Raw genomic sequence first — 24959 nt, forward strand, 5'->3', positions numbered from 1 at the left:
TTCGGTTAGGTTATGACATTTTAATTTTATAATTAAAACATAAAAAATTTAATTTTAGCCATTTATAGTTTTTTTTATGAACAGAACTGGTTTTTCGATTAAACCTTCATTAGATTTTTCATTATCAGCAAGTCTGGTTAGTTTGGTTAGGTTATGACAATTTAATTTCATAATAAAAAAATATAAAATTGAATTTGAGGCATTTGTAATTTTATTTAATAAACAGAACTAATTTTTCGATTAGTAAACCTTCATTCCTGAAAAACAAATCGTGCGGCCCTGGGTGAGGAGAAAGGTGCCCATGCACTGGTCCATTTTTCGTAGATTTCATTTCATTCTTACGCCTTTGGATTCAGTTTTAGTTCTTCTGTTCACTCAGTTTCGTATCGTTTTCAGTTTCAGTTTATGTTTCTGTCAAGTCAATGCACTGAGCTATAATTCTAACTGGAGGTAGCACTGAATGTCAAAGATGCGTGTCGCCAGCCGCCATGTTTGCGTGAGGTGGGTGTCCATAAGAAGCCATATTATTGCTATAACTATTATTATACTTGGCTTAAAATACCTACTTTGTATGTTCGCCATTTCAAAGAAAATTATTAAAGTATTAAAAGTATTCAAGTATGACAAAAATACTCACTGCTATACCAACCTAGTTATAAGAAGCCATGTTATTGCTATGGTAATAAAACTTACTGCTATACCAACCTAACAAAATCAGCGACTCGCTTTTGACAGACTTCTGCCATGGCAGTGCTACCTCCAGTTATAATTTTAGCTCAGTGAGTCAATGTCAATTAATTCCGTCTGACTCCGACTGTGACACTGAGCTAAAATTATAACTGGAGGTAGCACTGCCATGGCAGAAGTCTGTCAAAAGCGAGTCGCTGATTTTGTTAGGTTGGTATAGCAGTAAGTTTTCTTACCATAGCAATAACATGGCTTCTTATAACTAGGTTGGTATAGCAGTGAGTATTTTTGTCATACTTGAATACTTTTAATACTTTAATAATTTTCTTTGAAATGGCGACCATACAAAGTAGGTATTTTAAGCCAAGTATAATAATAGCCATAGCAATAATATGGCTTCTTATAACTCACACCTCACGCAAACATGGCGGCTGGCGACACGCATCTTTGACATTCAGTGCTACCTCCAGTTAGAATTATAGCTCAGTGGACTGTGACTGTGAGACAGTCAAAATCAATGCCAATCATTTTTCCATGTCAATACAGAGGTGAAAGAAAAGTGGTTTTGTTTGTTTCTTATTTCTCCTGTTATTATTTGCTGTAAATTATGTGGGTGAGTTAATTTATGTAGTTTGATAAGTACAATACATTCTAAAAAACTTTTAATTACTAAGTAGTCTAATAGCTTAGTTCTAACCTAACCTGGATTTAACCCTATTTTATTTTTCACTTGGTAAGTTATGCCCATTTGTTTATAAAATTATATCTATTATTAAAAAACAATTAGGCCTAGGCCGGATTAATATTAATCACTATTATAATGTTGTATCACAGATGTTTACTCAGTACAGAAGTATTTATAAAACGGTGTCTAACTTACTTTCAGGAATAGAAATCAACTCAGGGTGAAAGTTGTTTTCTGACAACTTAGCCCTAAAGTTAGTGGTACAATTTGATTATCGTGAAGGACCAACCCAAAGAATATCTTATATGTTCTTTCTTTCCAATCTACTTGGGAAACTTTGTACACAGACAATACCGGTAATAGCCTAATACTTTAATGGTTTCTGTTGTCTGTGCTTTGTAGATAGTTTTCCAGTTCTACAAAGAATAGTTCAACTTATCGAATAGGAGAATAACTTTATCCTTTGAATTTTCCTAAACTGCATTTTTTTGGCTTAAAATACCTACTTTGTATGGTCGCCATTTCATTGAAAAGTAACTTATTAAAGTATATCTTAATAGGCCCATCTGTAGGCCTATGTCTAAGTTATCATCCACCTTTTTATTTGTTTCGTCAAGTTTGTATGATGTACAAAGTTCGTACTTTGTAAAAGTGATGTTCATTGTTTATAACTTTACCCAGAGACCTAAGTTAACTTAAGTTTAATTAAAGTAATGTAAAAGATGTATAAGTAGGACCAATTTGAACTTGTTTGTGAAATTCCTTCATCATATCTTAATTAAATACCAGTTTATTTAATTCTAGATGTCGTGACAAAAGTAAATTATGCCAGAGCTGGATCCTCTTCGCCTTTGTTCCGCTGCGCTCCATCACAAGTATGTAGACGTCCATTTTTGTCTTTAACAACGTAATTAAGGCTAACTTATCTTTTAAACTAAAGTAGCCAAACTTGTATAGCTTATGGGTACAGTTTCTTAACTGGGCTATGCTAATATCAATTGAAACTATCGAATTGAAAATATTGATTAATAATCAATATTTTTAAATATATCTATTATAAAGTTTAACTATCATAACCTAACCTAACCAACCAAACTTGCTGATGGTGAAAAAAATGCATGAAAGTTTACTAATCGAATTGATAGTTTCTATCGATATTAGTATAGCCCAGTTAAGAAACTGTACCCTAGTTTATTCCGTAATTAATGCCTGCATGTTCATTTTAGCTGTAGGCCTACCTACTTATTTGTCATAAGTTATAAGTTACAGTTCACACCTAGGCCTATTGTGAGTCAGGGCCGTCGAGTGGGTGGGGCGACCAGGGCGACCGCCCTGGGCGCCGCGGTCAGGGGGGCGCCGCGGCAAAAGTAATGCAACAAAATTTAAAAAAGTTAGATGAGATGCACATAACTTAACGTATTTTGGAAAGTTATTTATAACCACAAATACTAGTTCTATTGAACAAATACATAGGCCTATTATTTGATACCAATCACTTAATAATTTGCAATGTTTTCCAAATTAAATATCAATATAGTATTGAATTAAATTTAGTAATAATAGCCTAAAGAATCAACTCCACTGTGAAGTTGAAGGCTCTGTCCCAACTTTGAACTTAATTATCTTAATGTATTGCAATGTCTTAATTATCTTAATATTGCAATGTCGCGGTTCGCGGTGTTGCTCTGTACACGTAGCTGATGTATTCTATTTTTATTTCGCCCGACCGGCCGACGGTCGACCTTGGGAACCACCCCTACCCCAATCACTCCTTTCTCCTACGGCAGTCTCAGCTGGGCAGCTGAGCTGCCAGCTTAGTGTGATGAGTGATTAAGAGTTATTTACACTACACTTAATGTTTAGGATCTCATATCTAAATATGATAACGTGGTTTTCTTTTATTCTGTATAAAAATTCTATTTAGAGTAGGTTTGGTTTGAGGTTTTGCATACATTGCATTAATTTCAATTTGCTCTGTATTAATTAATAACATATACAGTATTGTTCTTTTTATACATTTTAAAATTTTCTTAAATTAAATGGGATTTGGTTATCATCAATTAAAAAAGATTTTCATACAAAATTTAAGTAATTTATCCCTAATAATCAATTCCAGATTCCTGACTCTAGTATTTTTGTAAAGTGATTCAATCCCTTTAGGTGTCTGTTTTTGGGGATTAAAACAAAGATAGCGACATCATCACTCATTCAGTGTTGGGGGGGAGGGGGGAGGGCGCCTGGCAACATCCCGCCCCGGGCGCCAAAAAACCACGCGACGGCCCTGTTGTGAGTCAGCACTCATTGAAAAAAAGTAATATTTTTGCTTGTGTCGAAACCAGCGGCATTTTTATACAGTGTAGTAAGTTACCTAAATAAATTGGCTACAAATGCTTTTAAGGGAAAGCGTCCAAACTCATTTAAGTTAAGTTTTATAGATGTGCTGGGCCGAAGCCCAAGACTACCAAAACCACTACTTAAATAATTCGACCAGCGACACACTAGAATTTAATCAGCCATAACGGTGTTTTACGTAATAATTTAAGCTACCAGTTAGTGTTTTGTGACTGGCAAGAGAATTGATAATATTGTTAGGGAATGTTTTTTTTTGTAGGTAGGTAGGCCTACTAAGTTAATCCTCTAGCCATACCTTAAGTCAACTTGTTGGAACCAATGTAAAAAATAATTTTTAATAATTTCATGGAGTTAAGCCTAATCCTTTTGAAAATAATGATCTTCTGGGTAAATCTTAGCTGGGATCTAGTTAGGCCTTAATACTGTCTTAAACCTTTGGATGCAATCTAGAAACATTGGAAAATGTTGCATAGAGTACAATAAGTAACCAGAGCATATATCCTTGATGTATTCTTAACCATTCAAACCTAGCCTTAAGCTTTTAAACTTACAAATCTATGTAAAAACTGACAATTACCATTAGGCCTTAATTACCAAATAGTAACTCTAACGCAGCCTATTTTGTAACAGTTGCATGTGTTTACTAAAGGATCTGCTAGTGATAGCCTAAGTTACATGGATGTAATTTTGTTTACATTATTGTTTGCGTAGATGGCGTGCAGACAGCCTAGGGCGGAGGTTCAGCCTCAGCATGTTTTTGGTGTTTGCCCTCTGCCTTGTTACCCTCATCTTCACTCAACGCCTCGCTTCATCTTCCAACATTAATCTCACCATCGGTCGGACAATACAGGTAAGCACAACTGAAACTCATTAATTTTTTTATTTCAATGGACATCTCCATTTTAACTCCATACATCTCCATAGTGTTAAGCAATGAAATGAAATGATTTATTGTCGTTAAAACTATGTACAAAGTTCATGACAATCGTCAAAATAAAAACAAAATAATCAAGATGGCTATGGCAACTAAAATATCTAAAACTCTAAACCAAAGTACTCTTCATGTTTATACAGGCAAGCCTGGGTTAGAGTAGTTTTTAAAACATGTTTGAATTTTAAAACACACAGGTTTTTGATGGATGCAAGCAAGAAATTGTACATTTTTACACCTTGGTACTCAAAACTATTTTGAGTGGCTGTATACTTATGCCTTAGTGTAGACAGACTATCTTTTGATCTAGTACAGTAGTTGTGCACATCAGATATCTTTTCAAAGTGAGAAATGTTTTCTTTTACATACAACAAACTTGCCAAAACATACTTACAAAACATACTTAATACATACACTGTTAAGTTATGCATTAACAACACCATACAAACCATCAAAAGTGTGCAACAAATTCTCTGATTCCCTGATGATAAACTTAGTTGTTTTCTATAAAATAATATTGCACTTTTTTACTGTGTCCGGGCGTAAGTGTTTTGACTTATATCTGTCAAAAAACTACACCATAATGGTGATTGAATGACGCCTATTTGAGGTTCCCAACCCAAATGATAAGGGAGTATATGATAAGTTAAGATTAAAAAAAAAAATGGCAACTAAGCCATAATACAACTAAGGAGCATTTACAATAATCTTCATGACTATTAATTAAATACTGTATATATAAATTTCTTTTGAATATAGACAAATTCACTTAAAACACATAGAGATAATGTCATCATCCAAATTGTAAAATGCTAATTCTATAAAAAAATCTCTCTGAAAACAACATTTGTTGGATAGTATCCATTTTGGTCGATTCCTTGGTCTTTATTAAGTTCTAGTACTATTTTATCATCATCTGGCCGCTCTACCCGGCTAAAAGAAACGTAAAGTTGACTATGGGTAAATACTGTTTTCCCCTTTTTTTGAAATAAATACCAACTTTTGTGAAGGTTTTGCCTTGCGCTTTAATAATAAGTAATAGCAAAAGCTAATCGCAGTGGGAATTGAATCCTTGTAAACCTAAACGGCATATTAGAATCTGTAGATATTAGTTTTATTTTTAGCATGAAAAATATCCCTTTTCCTACTCCAGTAATTACTTCTAACTTAAAATTGTATTCCACATAACTAACACAACCAATCGTACTTCATTAACCAGACCCTTAAAATTGGGAAAAAGTATATTTCAGCTTTATAATAGACATATTAGGCTACAGTACATATTACCATTCGGTTTAAATAAAGTTAAACCACATGTTTTAAAGTAAACAAAGCAGACATTACCTAGATTCCAATGCTATTTAAATGTGAATTATTTTATTCCTTAACAACGTTTTGGTGCATAATTAAGAAAAATTAATATTTTTCCCGAAAATTTCATGCCGAGACCTTTAAAATGAGACCTCTCCCAGCTTTCTACGGCCTCCCGTTCACTCACAATTTCATTGTAAAATTTTGGGCTTACGGAATTAGATATATAGATGCCTAGGTGACTTGTTCAATTTTAAAATTCCTGCAACTTCAGCTGGATTAAAACTCTTTAAATAGTCCAACTTCTAACGGGTTCACAGATAAGTCATTACTGCTCCAAAAGGACTACTCTAAAATAATCTTTTTTTGCCTTTAGTTTAATATTTTCCCCTTTAGAACCAGATAATCATGGTATAGCCTGTACTGTAGATAAGTTGTCAAGTGTTGAGTTTTCTGGCGATTTGCAGAGCTGGTCGACCAATGAGGTGGAGTTGTCAAACATTACGGTGGAGATTGAGGAGGCGCTGGAGGACCAACGAGCTCTAGTCGCCCAGGAGATGAAGGGATACACGTACCCGGCTGGGAAATACAACATATCAGCCAGGTGGGTGGACATAACCTCTTACTATAATCTATCTATAATTGTATCATATTTGGTCTAAGCAGTTTCCACCTTACAATAAAGGGTGTAGACAGTTATGTGTCAGCTATTGACAAGTTACGACCCATTAACTATGTCGGCAATAAAAAATAAGATAGAAAATATAATTTTAGACACTATTGCATTCTGTGACTGTCTCACTTAACACTTAACTAATGTTCTTTAAAAAAAACGCAAAGGCTAGTCCATATAGATGGGATGTCTATGTCAGTATCCAATAGTCAATGATTGTACCCTTAAACACAATTATATAACATAAGCTTCATCTTCCTCCAGGACAGGAAACAGCTGATGTTTCAATAATTACTTAACCTTGAGCCTCCTGCTAATGTCATGACTCAATTACAGCAACAGCAGTTTGTGGTTGTGGTAACCTTGTACTACAGAACACTAACGTCTTTCTAATATCTCTTGACAATACCCACTACATTAGCTTGGACTTGTATGTTCGGCAGTTTTGATTGTTAATGGATAGCAAGATGGTAGGCCTATAATTTCCACTATAAGTTTGCAGCTGTTGCAGTATTTTTTGGGATATGAAATCCAAACAACTTTTAAATGTTAAGTATACTACATCAAAAGTACTGTGGTGTAATATCAACATAAACCTTTTGGGGGGCAAAAGTGTAAGATTCAAATAGCATAGGCCCTGCAAGGTTTTTCAAATTGTTATTACTATTTTGTTTTAACACAGGGTTTTTAATCTCCTAAAATTATTTTAAAACTTAACATAAAAAGTGTTTCAAAATTTAAAATCGTTTTGGTTAAATTTATATAGTAATTACTTTTTCTCAATTTGCTTAACTATTAGAATTTTTTCCTGCAACGGACAGTATAATGAACTATGAAAAAATAAGTAAATCATATAAGTTAATCAAGAAAATAAAATATAAATGATAGCATTTTAAAATAGTTCCGGATGTTTATTGTTATATATACAGTGATAGTGTAGAGATAGCTGGCCCACAACATATGTAGGAGTGAGAGATAAAGAAAGACTTCCGTTCCCTGACCTTCATCTTAACATCTGCGACAAGTCAATTAGTGACTTGTCTGTGTAGACTAACTGTACAAAGACCTCGTTATGTTGACAATGTCTGGTGATTGCTTGAAAGATGTTCTGTGTCTGAAAACCAATCGGGGAGAAATAACATTTTTTTGTTTTACCAGGCACAATGATATGATCATGATCATATTATTGTAATAAATTCATTCATACAATAATGTATCACCTTGTTAATATTTTTCATTTTTTGATTGGAACGATCATTGATATTAAATTATTTAACTTGTTTTAAGCTAAATAAACTTTTTTCAATAGTTCCTTTGTTATTAATTTTAATTTACATTTTGTTTGAATATAGTTTATAAATATTTTTCAAAGAATTCATTCTTATTAAGGGAAAAATTGTTTTTTTTTCAAAATTGTTTATCTTGATTTCTTAAAGAGTTATGCTGGTTTAAAGAGGATTTTTTGTTTTAAATCACATTTAAAAGCATTTAAATGAAGTCATTGATTATTTCCATAACACATATTTACAACTCTTGCTATTTTTATCTTGATAATATAAAATTAAGCAGTTTCCCTAACTCAAAATGATGCATCGACAGGCTACTTACTAACACATAGGAAGGAAAAACCACACTTTATCAAGTACCGTATAGTCTAATATTCATATGTTTAAGGCATACTGTCTCATTTTCTGCAAACAAAATAGTAGGCTTAAATAAGTACTTAAAAAATATTCTAGTCAATTTTTGAAAAGTAGGTAACCTATTTTAACTTTTAAGTTGTCTGTCTGCATGAGCCTCAAAGGTTTGTTGTGTAAAAATATCAGGCAAATGGTAAATCATGATATGAACCATTACAGTACAATAATCAACTGTAGGCCTATTGATGGATTGTATTATTATTTTTCATGCTTAAGTTATTCTGTGTACAAGAGTTTTATCTTTTCAGGTCACTGAAGGACTTGGTACCGGAGCTGGGAGGTCAGCCTCTTCGTAGCCTAGTATTGACAACCTGGAGATCTGGATCTACTTTCCTTGGAGATGTGTTGAATTCTCACCCGGCTAACTTCTATCACTACGAGCCTCTCTTAGACTATGAGATTGTCCAAATCCGAGGACCCCCGACTTCTGTTGACGCAATGGGAAGACTTGAAAATCTTCTGCGCTGCAACTACTCAAACCTTGGTGAGTATATTGAATGTTCATTGCAGTAAGGTCAATTACTAATCTAAACTTTAGGGATGGTCAAGTCTCGAAATTTCAGGAAATTTTCGGGAAATTTTAAATCTCGTTACACGAGACGAGATTTCTTTTTGGCCGAGATTTTTATCGAGACGAGAATAAAAAAAAAAATAAATAAATAAAAACGCCTGCAGAAAGTCAATGCAATACCCGCAAAACAGGAGTGTGTTGTAGTTGCGTTTCCTTTGCGAAGGCGTTCTTATTTAATTAATTCTTTAAATGTAAATATTACTTTAATAATTTTAATAATACAGTATTACTTTAATAACATTTGAGAAGTTTTGTTAAGTGTAAGCAGTGTGAGGAATGTTTTATTACTATAAAAAGTCAAAACAAGTAACTATTTTATAAAAATCAATATTGCTTTTATTTTATGATTTATTTTATTTTAGGATAAGTTGAACTCTATCCTAACGGATATCACTATGTTTCCTAATCGTAGGCATTTTTAATAAGTTAGGCGTGATTAATAAAAAAATGTTATGCTGATGTTTTTTAATAAAAGATTGTAAATATTCTTGCCTATTATCATTATTTTTGTATTTAAACAGTCATCTAACAATGTTACAAAATCAGGTAAAAATTTTGAACGTGCATTTCCTGTTGTGTATGAGAAGGGAAATCCCGTCTCGATCTCGTCTCGAAATTTTATGAGGAATAAAAAATCTCGTCTCGTCTCGTCTCGAACTAAAAATCCAATCTCGTCCATCCCTACTAAACTTGTTACAGTAAGGTTGAATAGTAGGACAAAAGGAATCTATTATTTCTCAAGTTTTGAGGGTTGATTAGGCCTCTCAACTTCTCCTATTCTTCCACAGTTCCTTTACCTCCACTTGCCATCTCACCTTTCTTAGTTTCACATCCCAATTTCTTTTCTTTATCTATCCACCTCCTTATTGATTATCCTTCATTTTGGCATCCTTCCCTGTCTCACCATCAACTTTGTTTTCCTGTGAATTTTGATTTTCTTGCATCCTTCTCACTTGAGATAACATTTTCAATATATTTTTTTTCTATTCTTCCTCTTAAGCCCTCAACTGCCCATATTCTGAATTCTTCTTTCCTAACCACACACCTTGTTTTAGCAAATTTTTCATATGGGGAATAAGCAATTACCGTAGGTATCACGGTAAGACCTGTGACACCAGAATTTTTTTTTTTTTGTCCTAGGACGCTAGGCACGAGCCTGGGATTGTTTTTCACATTACTTCAGGCTAGACCTAGGGGTTGCGGCATTGTCACTTAGATAAAATCCATTGGTGACTTGGTGGGGATCGATCCCGGAACCTCAGGGACTGAAGTCCCGCGCTCTAACCACTACGCCAGCTCGCTCCCCCAGTAACACCAGGATTAATATTTAAACAATTTTTAATCTCCCTAGAGGCCAAAAACACTATCCGTTCAAATTCATAATGTATGAGTACACAGTAACTTGAGTAAAAATGATGCGATTTTGATAATATTTAGCATAAAGTTGTAAATCTATGTTTATTGAAACTAGTTTGCAAAGCAGCATGATCGAACAAACTATGGGAGCGAGACTTTCCCAGTTTAAGCACAAAACATGACTTTTTTACTATTTCTTTCTAAACCATATTTAAAGATGAAAAGCATCTGTAAGGCTATATTAACGCATTATTGTACAATCAGTGGTTGGACAAGAAAATTTCAAAAAAATCCTGAATTAAAAATGCCCATGTTGTTCTAAGAGTGAGTAAAATGTTGTAGTGTGATTGTTTATGGATATATTTTGATCAATATGAGATCATGCAAATGGAAAATCACTTAGTCTATAGGATTTCTGTGGCTGGGGTATTACTCTTTGAGTGCTTGATCCCGTTACCTCAGCTTACAATCTTCTTTATTCTCTTTCCTGTACATTCCATGCTACCACATTGGAAGTAAATATTGGTTCGTAATATGACTTGTACATGCCAATTGGATTCTTCACGGGTATTGGGGTATTTCCCTATTCCATAGTGTGTCAAGCTTCAGCAGTGTCCAGCTTTCATTCCTGGTTCAGCCATAATCTTATATGCAGCCTTTAATTATTTGTCAAGTCCGTTCCCTAGTGAGAAAAGTACCAGTATGTCTTAAGAGGAATTATGTATCAATTTCATGTCTCTTCCCATGAACAGTCTGTCCATATGCTAACTCTATTAACTGTTGCAGCAGACAACTACTTGGAGTATGGACAGGATCACACTTGGCTGTTCACTCACAATGTAAGGCTGTGGGATCAGTGTCAGCTACATCCCCATCTCTGCTGGCTGCCACAGTTTCTTTCCCCCTTCTGCTCTCTATTCCCCTTCCAGTCTCTGAAGACAGTCAGGTTGAGGCTGAAGCTAATCGAACAGTTTTTGTCCGATCCTACGTAAGTATCTGTTCAGTATGTAGCCTATGTGTTTTAACGATTTCATATTTCAATATATATTCATATACAGGGTGACCATTAAGTCTTAGGACGACTTTATAACTTTTAAACGACAAACGATATCACAACCACATTTGGTATACCGTTACTGGAAATTGTAAGCTACTTTCCTGTGTACATGGTGGTCGGATATCACCTTTGGGGGACGGCCCATCGGGGGTCAGAAGAAAATCTTTAATGACAGCCTATATTGAGTTGTACATCATTTTAAAGGTCTACTTCAACTGAAAACAATGCCGCAAACCGGACTTCAAAAGGTTGATCCAGTCGGAAGAAATCGCGTTTCAAAGTTTAACAAACGTTTAATACCATTATTACTATAGCTAATAGAAGTTAAGGGTAATACTTACACAAAGTCTTTTAAAGTAGGTGTTCAAAATGTCCACCATCGGTCGTCTGGCAATATGCTAATCGGTTATAAAAGGCGGCTACTGCATTTTGTATGTATGTATTCTCGTGGAATAGCTTGACCTTCATGTGATATCCTATGTCTCAGTTCGTTCAGATCTGTGGAATACTGCATCTAAGTATTGCCTTACCTGAACACCATAGTGTGGCAGTGCTCCGTCTTGTTGGAAAAAACATGATTGGAAGTCAGCGCCCAGAGTAGCTTGTAAAGCAGGAACAATCTCATTTTGGAGCATATCCTGATACTTGTTGGCATTTAAATTTCCATCGATGAAAAATGGTCCTATAATTGAATTACTTACAATACCTGCCCATACGTTTACTTTTTGGGAGTGTTGTGTGTGACACTCACTCATCCAGTGTGGGTTAACATTATCCCAATACCGGCAGTTATGCCTGTTAACATGGCCATTCAACATAAAAGTCGACTCATCTGAGAATACAATATCGTCCAAAAGTATTTGTCTTTGGTCAATTCTATTCATCATAATTTCACTGAATTCCATCTGGCGATCAAAATCATCTTCGGTTAGTCCCTGTAACCCGGTATGCCTTGAAACCAGACTTCTTTAATACTTTGCGAACTGATTCACGACCTATTCCATGAGATTGTGCTGCTGATCTAACTGATTGTTTTGGATTTTCAACGAAAGACTGAAGAATGTCTAATGAGCCGTCTTCGTCTGTCACAGTACTTGGTCGTCCAGATCTGGCACGATCCTTAAAAGTACCAGTGTCTACAAAGCGAGCAACTGTGTACTGTGCTGTGGATTTAGAAATAGGAGCTCTAGGAAAAGTAGCATTGAATAATGGTGTGACTTCTGCAAACGGTCTTGCATTATCGCCCCAGCCGCGCATCATTAAGAGTATAATTCTTTCACGCTCACTAAGCGGCATCTTTTAAAACTTATAATCATTAGTAACAGGATATGGCTGCAAAAACTACTGTAGCTTGAGTGGTACTGATAAGTGAACTGTTAGACAGATAAAAGCCATTAAGGGGGAAGTCCAGTGGATGGGAAACCCTGACCTAGAGGCACTGCTTTCACTTTTCATTGTACTTCTTAATACAGCAGGTTTTCCTGATTACACTTAGCACATTGTCAGACGGCCGAAAGGAAAGAGTAAGATTATTTCTTACTTAATAATGGTGCCTATTTTTCATTTTTAAACTTTGAAACGGGATTTCTTCCGACTGGATCAACCTTTTAAAGTCCGGTTTGCGGCATTGTTTTCAGTTGAAGTAGACCTTAAAAATGATGTACAACTCAACATAGGCTGTCATTAAAGATTTTATTCTGAGCCCCGATGGGCCGTCCCCCAAAGGTCATATCCGATCACCATGTACACAGAAAAGTAGCTTACAATTTCCAGTAACGGTATACCAAATGTGGTTGTGATATCGTTTGTCGTTTAAAAGTTATAAAGTCATCCTAAGACTTAATGGCCACCCTGTATAAACAAAACTGAGGTAATTAAGACAATTTAGATTTATATCTTTACATCGTCAATTTGAGCTTGAACATTTGCCTATTGTTAATCTTTTTGATTTTATATATTTTCAAGCTTTATGTTTTTTAAGACATTGCATGTACAAAAGAAACCTTTGGTTAAAGTAATCTCCCTTGCAACAGTGTGTTATCTTAGACCATACATAGAACTAGACTTTCAATTCCCTTGTTAAAGTTGTAGCCAGTTTTAGAGATCAAGCTAACAACAGCATGTGCTGCAGTTCATTACTGATTTCTGTTTAGTACACCAACATTTCACTTACCCTAGCCAAACTGAAACGTAACTTGTAAATTTTAACTAGTTATTAGAGTATACTATGTATTAGAGTAATAAAAACTAAGGGAGGAAACGTAATTTTAGACTGTTGCACGCTGTGAATGGTTCATTCAATTTATGCTTGTTTTGGAAAAAAATTAGGCTACAGCTAAATGATTATAATTGGGATGTCTACTGTCCAAAAGCCAACAAGTTCTCTTCTGTTGTGTTGATGTTACAGACTGAATGTCAGAGTGCTGCTGTTAGTGAGGGACCCACGAGGGACGATGCAGTCTCCCAGACACAGAGAGTGGTGTCCTGGCCAACCTGACTGTTATGTTGATGTTACAGACTAAATGTCAGAGTGCTGCTGTTAGTGAGGGACCCACGAGGGACGATGCAGTCTCGCAGACACAGAGAGTGGTGTCCTGGCCAACCTGACTGTTATGTTGATGTTACAGACTGAATGTCAGAGTGCTGCTGTTAGTGAGGGACCCACGAGGGACGATGCAGTCTCGCAGACACAGAGAGTGTTGTCCTGGCCAACCTGACTGTTGTGTTGATGTTACAGACTGAATGTCAGAGTGCTGCTGTTAGTGAGAGACCCATGAGGGAGGATGCAGTCTCGCAGACACAGAGAGTGGTGTCCTGGCCAACCTGACTGTTGTGTTGATGTTACAGACTGAATGTCAGAGTGCTGCTGTTAGTGAGAGACCCACGAGGGACGATGCAGTCTCACAGACACAGAGAGTGTTGTCCTGGCCAACCTGACTGTTGTGTTGATGTTACAGACTGAATGTCAGAGTGCTGCTGTTAGTGAGAGACCCACGAGGGACGATGCAGTCTCGCAGACACAGAGAGTGGTGTCCTGGCCAACCTGACTGTTGTGTTGATGTTACAGACTGAATGTCAGAGTGCTGCTGTTAGTGAGAGACCCACGAGGGACGATGCAGTCTCGCAGACACAGAGAGTGGTGTCCTGGCCAACCTGACTGTTGTGTTGATGTTACAGACTGAATGTCAGAGTGCTGCTGTTAGTGAGGGACCCACGAGGGACGATGCAGTCTCACAGACACAGAGAGTGTTGTCCTGGCCAACCTGACTGTTGTGTTGATGTTACAGACTGAATGTCAGAGTGCTGCTGTTAGTGAGAGACCCATGAGGGAGGATGCAGTCTCGCAGACACAGAGAGTGGTGTCCTGGCCAACCTGACTGTTGTGTTGATGTTACAGACTGAAAGTCAGAGTGCTGCTGTTAGTGAGGGACCCACGAGGGACAATGCAGTCTCGCAGACACAGAGAGTGGTGTCCTGGCCAACCTGACTGTTGTGTTGATGATACAGACAGAATGTCAGAGTGCTGCTGTTAGTGAGGGACCCACGAGGGACGATGCAGTCTCACAGACACAGAGAGTGGTGTCCTGGCCAACCTGACTGTTGTGTTGATGTTACAGACTGAATGTCAGAGTGCTGCTGTTAGTGAGGGACCCACGAGGGACGATGCAGTCTCGCAGACACAGAGAGTGGTGTCCTGGCCAACCTGACTGTTGTGTTGATGTTACAGACTGATTGTCAGAGTGCTGCTGTTAGTGAGGTACCCACGAGGGACGATGCAGTCTCGCAGACACAGAGAGTGGTGTCCTGGCCAACCTGACTGTTATGTTGATGTTACAGACTAAATGTCAGAGTGCTGCTGTTAGTGAGGGACCCACGAGGGACGATGCAGTCTCGCAGACACAGAGAATGGTGTCCTGGCCAACCTGACTGTTGTGTTGATGTTACAGACTGAATGTCAGAGTGCTGCTATTAGTGAGGGACCCACGAGGGACGATGCAGTCTTGCAGACACAGAGAGTGGTGTCCTGGCCAACCTGACTGTTATGTTGATGTTACAGACTGAATGTCAGAGTGCTGCTGTTAGTGAGGGACCCACGAGGGACGATGCAGTCTCGCAGACACAGAGAGTGGTGTCCTGGCCAACCTGACTGTTGTGTTGATGTTACAGACTGAATGTCAGAGTGCCGCTGTTAGTGAGGTACCCACGAGGGACAATGCAGTCTCGCAGACACAGAGAGTGGTGTCCTGGCCAACCTGACTGTTGTGTTGATGTTACAGACTGAATGTCAGAGTGCCGCTGTTAGTGAGGGACCCACGAGGGACAATGCAGTCTCGCAGACACAGAGAGTGGTGTCCTGGCCAACCTGACTGTTGTGTTGATGTTACAGACTGAATGTCAGAGTGCTGCTGTTAGTGAGAGACCCATGAGGGACGATGCAGTCTCGCAGACACAGAGAGTGGTGTCCTGGCCAACCTGACTGTTGTGTTGATGTTACAGACTGAATGTCAGAGTGCTGCTGTTAGTGAGATACCCACGAGGGACGATGCAGTCTCGCAGACACAGAGAGTGGTGTCCTGGCCAACCTGACTGTTGTGTTGATGTTACAGACTGAATGTCAGAGTGCTGCTGTTAGTGAGGGACCCACGAGGGACGATGCAGTCTCGCAGACACAGAGAATGGTGTCCTGGCCAACCTGACTGTTGGGATCCTGCCAAGCTGTGTGCAGATCTTACAGCCGACTATACTACAGCACTCCACCTCGCTGACAAGTACCCAAATACCTTTAGGTAACTCAAAGTGATATTTTTGTGAAATTGCTGTTTGCACTCATTAAAAAAAAAATTGAGTTAGAATTCTATTTTACCAGTTATCAGGAGTCAGGCGTGAAAAATAAACAGCTTATTTCCTAAATGGGAATTTTGCTAAAAGCATGAAAAATGTATCTTAACTTTAGTTAAATGAAGACCAGACTTGTTATCTACTTTGAGTTGGGTGAAAAAATGTTGGCCCTCGTGTTTTTAGCCAATATCGGGTTGCTTTTTAGAGCATTATTTAAAAAATAATTTCTTTTATGTTCTTTTGTTGCAAAATTTGTAAATGTCACCTGTGGTTGTTATCAAAACCTGAACGTCTCCTAGGATAGTGGATAAATTGTGAACATTTCCTATGGTCATGGTGAATTAATCAACATCTCCTTCCAAGATTGCAGTGAAACCGTAAACGTTTCTTGTAGCCACAGTAAAAATTGTGAATGTGTGGTTGAACCTAAATTGTGAAGATCTTTCAAGGACAGGAGGAAATTATGAACACCTCCTGAGGTCTTGTTCAAATTGTGAACATCTCCTTATGTTGTAATGAAATCAACAAATCATCAACATCTTTCAAGGTCGTGAATCAAATCGTGAATGTATCCTTAGGTAGCCCCTTAGGTAGCCCCTTAGGTAGTCTCCCCTGGTCGTGAATCAAATCGTAAACGCCATCCTGATGTGATGAAATTTTGAACATATCTGTGAAGCATGTTTTCTGAGGTCGCAAAGAAATCGTGAACATCTCCCATGGTCGCAGTGAAATGGTGAATATCTTCCTCGGTTGCCGGGACATCATTATCTACAATTGTGAAACATTCACAATCATGTTTCACTAGGGTGAATTTTTAATCTCACATACTTTACCACTTTCTGGGATTGGAAATCAAGCTACTTGCAATTCTTATATAAACTACACGATCTTATTTTGGCCAGAACATTTTTTACAGACTGAACCGATGTATTTTGGTATCAACTTTGGCCCTGTCAACAATTTTGAGGAACAGCAGATCCCTTACAGTAGACTCCCTCTTATCGGACACCTTTTAACCGGACATCGGTTTAACGGTTTTTCTACACTCGGTGGAAATGACATCTCTTTAACCAGACAATTTTTATCAGCACATTGGTTTAACCGGATTAGATTGGCAGGAAGTGGGCGGTACTGAAACGACTGTTCTCGTGAGAAAGATTTGAGACCAGTGATCAGTGACCAGTGTCTAAATACAATGATCTCCTAAATTTAAGTTGTAAACGGTCCATTTTTACAAGTATTTGGGGATGTTGGTTCAACTGGAAAACCCGTTATCCGGACTGGCCTCGGTCACAGGGAGTCCGGATTAGAGGGAGTCTATTACTTTAACCTGCATCCCTACCCTTAGTAGTTATCGTTTCATTTGTAATCTGTTACAATCACAGATTGTAGTGTAGGTTCCACAGATTGGAGTGTTTCTCTAACTCATGTTGGTTCTCAGGGCTATGAGGTATGAAGACTTGTCGCTGGATCCGTACACCGGGGTGCAACAGCTATTCCAGTTCTTTGGTCTGGACTTCCACCCTCAAGTAAAGGCTTTCCTGGACACCCACACCAAGACCAATGCTGGGGGAGTATCCAGCACATTCCGTAACTCCAAGGCCGCACCCTTCCACTGGCGCCAGGACCTCACGTTCAAGGTATAATCCCATCCAAACTGTTGTATAATATCCTGTCTCATTTTTCTCAGGAATTTAATATTTTAAACTTGTACCCAACTATTGTCTATTGTGTTGAATTTATGGTGATTGTGTCCGTGTTTGCTAGGAGGTGCGCTCAATACAGCGAGTTTGCCGCCCAGCTATGGCAGCCTGGGGTTACTTGCCTGCGCACAACGCATCTCACCAAAATGACTTGGACCCCATCACGAAACACTTCTCTCTCGAATAACACTCCACAGTCTGCCCTTGCTACACAGATACACAACGTTCAAACACCTGCACGACAGATGAAAAATGGTTCATACTGTTGCTGTTGTATAATGAAGATGGAATGAATTGGTAAAGTCACCGAATGGTGAGCTGGCAGCTTAAAATCGGTTTAGTTATTTAAATTCTTAACTCTTGTTTGCATTTACATATCTGTGTCAGAGATTTCACAGTTGAGATATTAATTTCTTTTCTCAATATCAGATGGCAGAGCTGTATTTGATATACACTCAACACTCGTTAAAAGATTGAATTCTATACAAATGAGCATTTTGAGATTGAAACACAGAATATTATTAATAAAGAATAATTAATTGCATGATATACTTTTAGTTAAGAATGTAGATTGTTTATGAGTTGTAGAAAGTTAAGAGATTTATAATTTTATTATCTGTACTCAGAACTGTGATAGTTAAGTTGTTTTTAGAATAGTTTATTTCATTCAATGTTATTGTAGATTTGAGAGTAAATGATCAACTTAATAAATTCAGATATTAATCTCAAAGCTGATAAGTAAATTTATCTTGGATATTAATTTGTAGATCTCTTGATATAACAATATTTTTTTTATCAACACTTTAAATCAGTACTTATAACTTGTATGCTTGAGGAACTGGAAGAGCTGATATTATTTTAATCCCTAAATAAGGTGGTGTCGTTGAACATGTATGGAAACTTTATTTCGTCATAATTTTTTTCATCGCAAAAATGTAGCAAGGCGCATTTGAAGTGTTCAACATTTAGGAGGGAAATCACGCTTTTGCCTAAGTGCAATATACCGGGATGTGTTACTTAGTCCAAATTTTAACAAATATTTCAACTGTTTATTACATGTTATTTTGTATATTTGTATTTAGTTTTTGTACATTATATTTTATTTTTATACATTAGCCGCAAGCGGAGTACAATTTACTATTTGAGTCATCCGATGCCATGTTACTCTAAGTAGTTTTTCGGTTTGTGATCTATTTTTAATGCTTGTCTTATTTATTGAAATTATATTTCTAGTCCTTGTTTTGACTATTGTTAAGGTTAGAGTTGTAAATGTTTGTTAGTTGTAAGTATGAGTGTTACAGTTGGAAGATAATACAAAGCCTTAGCAAGAAACTCACTTGATTGTTGACACGAGGCACTATTTGTTGATTGTTGTTGATGAAATCAAAGCTTTAAGTCACAGTGATGTTCTGCTGCCTTATACTAAACATTTGTTATGTAAATATAAAACAACTGTTGCGATCACAACTACCTTTCGACAAATACTACCCTTCTTAAATACTCTTGGTGCATTTACAAATTTTCATTTCCTTTATGTAATTCTGTCAATCTAGTAAATTTATTTTGTAATTTTTTATTTAAGCTAACATTATTATAGTTAGTTTTTTAAAAGAGAAATGTGAGTTAATTTTGCACTTGTTATTTTGAGTATTTCAATAATGTTATCGTGTCAGATGTTATTGTACAACTTCCACAGTTAATTTTTCAAGTATTCTTATTCCTTTACTGTGTTGTATTTTAAACTTTCCATCATTTTTCAATTAGACACATTTTATAATCATATTTATCTGTTCATACATACTCTCAACATAAATTTTACTTGTACATTAACATTTTATTATTTCTTACTTTAATACTCTGCCTCTTCCATGCAACATAGCCTATAAGGTTTAAATCTATCAATTGACTTTTTCCTATGATGTAATAGATTTTTTGTTAGAATTTCTATAGGCGTTTAGAGATTTTATACATTACTGTAAAGATAAAGTGACATTATGCTAAGTAAGGTCTAAAGTTTGTTGATGCTACACTATTATCTGCTGTCATTCCTTGTAACTAGGTTATGGTAACTTAGTATTAGAGGTAGTATAACAAGTAACAACTAACGAGAGCAATAATATGGAAGAGCTTGTATTTCTAAATAGTTTTAGTGGCACTCCCTGTAGTCAATTTAAGCGATCAGAAATAGAAAGCGACCAAAATCACTGTTTGCTTCGTCTCATCTTTATATGACTTAGTCGAGTTGAGAACTCTTTAAGCGTTAGCTTCAGTATTTTAGATTAATTTGTACTATTCACTATTCAGTATGCATTTGTTTTTGCATGGAGGATTAACATACTACAGAAGAGAGGTGATTTGAGGGATGTATTCATTTTATTGTCATAGTTCCTTCTTTTGCTGTTAGGGCTGCTACTGTTGTGGCGCTAGTGATGATTATATAAATAAATTTTGACACTGAAATAAATTCATGCTATTTTATACACGCTATGTTAAATAATATTCATCCTGTCACTCAAGGTTACAGCATTTATGGATCTCAAAAGTTTTTCAATCTGTTAGTCACATGATTCTGTTGTCTGCAACTTTGTTGTATGTTCATTCTCAATGGTTAACAATACTGTTTGTGGTTTATTCACCATTGTTTTAAAGATTGAAGAGGAGCTTGGAACACGGTTTGATCCTGAAAATGAGAATAAAAAACACATTTTTACATCTATCCTACCCTACGGGTTACTGGTACATAAGGTGTTTTGAAGATTATATTGCCGAAGTAAGCATTGCGTTCTTGCTCCTCTTCGTCATAATTTATCCATGCAACTAACAGTGGCTTGTATCTAAAGCAATAATTAGAATAAGTCTGTAAATGTCGACTGATACCAGGCCTTAAAACATTGTAGAAGCTGAACTTTTGTATTTTGACACAGGTATACCTTGGTTCAATTTCCAAAATCAAAATTATTTTGAAAATTCCTCAATCCCCCCACTAATTGAAAAGTCAGTAAAGACATTACTTTGAACTTCTTTGCCCTAGCCTCTATGCTAAATTTCAGCTTGGTTCCTAAACCTACAGGTTCGGAATACCTTATACTGTAATTTTCTGTGTCTAAAAGTTGTAAGAAAACAATATATTGATTGTAAATAATCAATCCTGGAGGCAATGATGAATAAATTGTAAAAAAACTGGGGCTTTAAAACAGTAACATTGAGGCTTAAAATGTGTCTTTATTGTTTCATTTTAGGCAAACTTAAATCAATGAGTACAAACCCTTTAAGAAGCACAATGCCTTTGTAAAAATTCAGTCTGGAAATATTTGAATTTTTGATGGTTACCGCGGCGACCGATAGGTAGACTATCGCAAGCGCACGGTCAAGTCAGCTGACTGAGTGAGACAAAGAATTAAAGGCTTAGAGAGAGAGATAGATAGAGAAGCGGAAGCGATTGTAGCGGCTGCCGTGCGAAGCTCATTTCGGCGGCAAGATTCTAATAGTACTGCTGAAAACTAGTCAGCAGTCTGACTATTCTCCATAAGCATTTCGCTTCTTAAAGGGTTGGTATTCATTGCTTTCAGTAAAAGTGTGTTTTAAATCTGTGTCAAAATATATGTAAATACAATTTAGGATCATATCATACTTTTTACTCCATTATTTAATTGTTATGCCGAAAATTTTGAATGTGGTGCATTGTATGACAACATTACTGGTATGCCACCATTGTATGATAATTGAGAATTATAACACAAAATAGCATAGGCCTTAGAGCATATCATAGAACATATCGTCCAGTCTTGTATACAAACTACGAACAAATGTATTAAATGTTGCATAGTATTTAATTTGTATTATATTAGAAAACATACTTTTTATCTATGTAAGTTTCATGTTTTGTCACATCAGTAACCAACAACAATAATTGATCATTCGTATGAATTGAGCAGAGGGTAACAAGAATTAAAAGTGGCTTTGATTTGGTAAACTTGAGGCGTAATTTCACATTCTAAATTGCTAATAATGAAGAATAGTGTCGGCCAATTGATATGTACGCATGAGAACAATGTTTATTTCCACGCGTTCACTCCAAAAATTATATGCTACCTATCTATTTTCATTTATTTGTCAACTTTTTACACAGTGACTTGAGATACAAAATATTACTTGGAAAAATCTGTTGAAAATAGCTTTGGAGGATCAGTATTTAAATTTTTCGGATTGTGTGACGAGAATAAAACTTTTTCAACTGCAAGAACTACCTGAACCGAAAGACTAAAAAGTTTATAGTTTCTTAAGGAAAGATTGTCTGATTGCTAAGTAACACCAATAAATAAAAAATACAGTTTTTAACAGCTGAGGAAGCCACTTTAATTTTTCCCTGTTGTATTACAAAAGTGTCTCTTAAAAATGGGAAAGGTTTTCAAATTTAATTTTAAACCTAATATATTAATTAATTTTAAGTGCGGGGGAATTGAATTTTAAAGATTTCTTTATTTAGTTAGGTATGAATATACTTATCAATACCTCTCTTACTATTTGATACTACAAATGTATTTATATAAAATTATATATTTAGGCCCATACATTTTTCATTATATGTTTTTCACCATCAAACTATTACTTATTTAAATTACCACAACACTTCAAAAGTTACTGTGGATCGTTACAACCTCTTTAACAATTACATTACTACATTTAATATAAGTGACTTGTCATTAAGAATTACAATTGTACTTGTAACCTCATATTGTTGCTAATGGCCTTTATAAAGGGTGCACAAATTTAAGGGATAATACTAGCAGCTTTGTACATACATTTGTAGCATATTATTAATAAATAATTTAGTATTTTGTAGAACATCATGAAAAAGAATTGCTTTAACAAACAGTTTAATGCTTTTGAATTGCATATTGTAAACCCTTTTTCTGATTCCTGTGATGGTATCTGTGGTGGTTCTGATTCCTGGCTTATTTGACTTAAGGGTGGGGGCTAGTTTCTTTGCTAAAGTTAAAACAGAACTATCTATTTTATTCTGTTAGTTCCTTAAAATTGATTTGAACTTTGTATTCGTAGGCCTATGTTGCTGATAAAAAAATGTCGTTGCTTTGATTTATCAGCTTTACCACAGTTTGAAAAGAGGCTATAAATTTATTTGAGTTTGATTAGGGATATAAATGATTTAGGTAAATTACTTCCAAATATAAACAATAAATTAAGTCTTATTTTTTGGTTATGGCACAGAGAAGTAAAAAAACAGAGGATATATTCAATGGTACGCTTAATTGGTGTCCAGCACCGGTCGCTGGTGTCTAGAGTAAATTCTACTTGTCATCCCCTTCCACTCTTCTTTCTCCCCTCAAATTGTGCTCACGCTGTAGAAAGAGACTGTGCGATACAACTGCTGTAGAAATATGCTATGTGGCCATCGCTGTTCGGGATCTTCCTTGCTTGATCTTGATACTAGTATATTTCCTCCCTAACATACCAGAGCTGGGGAGCGAGCCGGTCTAGTGGTTAGAGCGCGGGACTTCAGTTCCTGAAGTCCCGGGTTCAAATCCCGCCAAATCACCAGTGGATTTGATCTAAGTGATATTGCCGCAACCCCTAGGTTTAGCCTGAAGTAATGTGAAAACAATTCTGGGCTCTTGCTTAGCGTCCTAGGACAAAAAAAAATATACCAGAGCTAAAAACGCACGGTTGTCCCATAAGCTTGTATCCCCTGTATCTTTCTTCTCTGTCGTTATGGTCAGTTTAAGACTTGTTGTATTGAAGGGATCAAGTTTAATAAATATGGAAAAATCAGAGAAAGGGTGGTAAAATGCAGATACTTTTGCTTATCATTCCTGGGCAACCACTGCCATAGGTAGAAGTCAGTGCCTTTACCATAGACTAGGCCTAACTTATTGCCTCGGACAGCTTAGCCTAATAAGTATTTTATAGCTCAACCACTCACACCAATTTTTCATCTATGAATACCCATGTTGATTCCTACCGCAACAAATTGTTACTCGAGTACTCTCCGAGACCACACCATTCCGTGGCCTAACAGGATTATGTGTATTCACTATGATCGTTCTGAGGATACAGGTTTTGGTGTGAGTTTCAAGATGATCTGAAAATTGATATTTTGATACAAAAACAATCCTGTTTGCACTAATTTTTAAATAGTCTTTACGACCCTGTAAGTGATACTCAATAAAATTTTCTGAGCATGTAGAATGTGTTGTTTATTACCTGGTTACTATTTCATGAGTTATTTTAGAACTGTACTTCTTGTTTATTCCATCTATTACAAGTTTTTGGTATAAGAGGTTCTATATTCTGTAGTATAAGTGAAAAAAGCACCCATTATACTAATTAATTGATATAAACAAGATGGCATGAAAATCATATTTTAAAAAACTTAGTTGCTTTCAGATTTTAAGTTTTTGTTCCTCTTTGTTGTTTTTTTATATTATTTTTTTTAACTAATCAGTTACAGATGTGTTTATTTGGTGTCACTTTACAAAATAGAGATGGGAATTACCGTTACTTTTGAGAAACACGTTACACCGTTCCATTACAACTTGGTAACATGTTACAGTAACCTGTTACCAGTCCGTTCCTCCCCCACCACACCGTGACATCCAGGTGACATCCCAGCCCCAGCTCGGCGGGCATGTAACGAAATTCTCGCTAGGTGTTATTGCTCTACCCTGTTACTGGCCGTATGTTCGTTCTGGCTCGGCTGGGCTGTAACGTTATTATTCCAGCTTGGCGTTACTCTCTGCGGGTGGTTTATTCGTTCCAGTTTGGCCGTAATGTAACAAAATTCTCGCTGGGTGTTATTGCTCTACCATGTTACTGGCCGTGTTCGTTCGTTTCAGCCCGGATATACTGTAACTTAATTCTAGCATGGGTGTTACCTAGCTGGACGTTTCGTTCCAGTTTTTCCATAATTATTGTTGGTGTTAATGTTGCCACACTATGTACAGTTCTCGTGTACGTTAAATTCCGGCTGGAATGGAACGTTTTCTCACATTTTATTATTTTAAAGACATTTGTTGCTTTCAGGACTTTGATCCTGACGGAACCGGTACAGGAGATCAATTCATAAGCCAATGAGC

General features: G+C 36.4%; 1 protein-coding gene across 1 annotated transcript; it reads left to right on the forward strand.

Moving 5' to 3' along the window:
* Positions 1–1193: 1193 nt before the first annotated feature.
* On the forward strand, positions 1194–24062 carry LOC128991819 (carbohydrate sulfotransferase 7-like). Its single transcript, XM_054415020.1, has 9 exons — positions 1194–1300; positions 2177–2247; positions 4436–4574; positions 6434–6570; positions 8588–8823; positions 11053–11254; positions 15931–16110; positions 17604–17802; positions 17930–24062. The coding sequence occupies exons 2-9, from the start codon at positions 2198–2200 to the stop codon at positions 18050–18052; spliced, it is 1266 nt and encodes a 421-aa protein (XP_054270995.1). The 5' UTR covers positions 1194–1300; positions 2177–2197; the 3' UTR covers positions 18053–24062.
* Positions 24063–24959: the final 897 nt, after the last annotated feature.

This window comes from Macrosteles quadrilineatus, unplaced genomic scaffold (assembly GCF_028750875.1).
Source record: "Macrosteles quadrilineatus isolate MER2022 unplaced genomic scaffold, UCM_ALF_1.0 Scaffold_4__1_contigs__length_99947679, whole genome shotgun sequence".
Taxonomy (NCBI): domain Eukaryota; kingdom Metazoa; phylum Arthropoda; class Insecta; order Hemiptera; family Cicadellidae; genus Macrosteles; species Macrosteles quadrilineatus.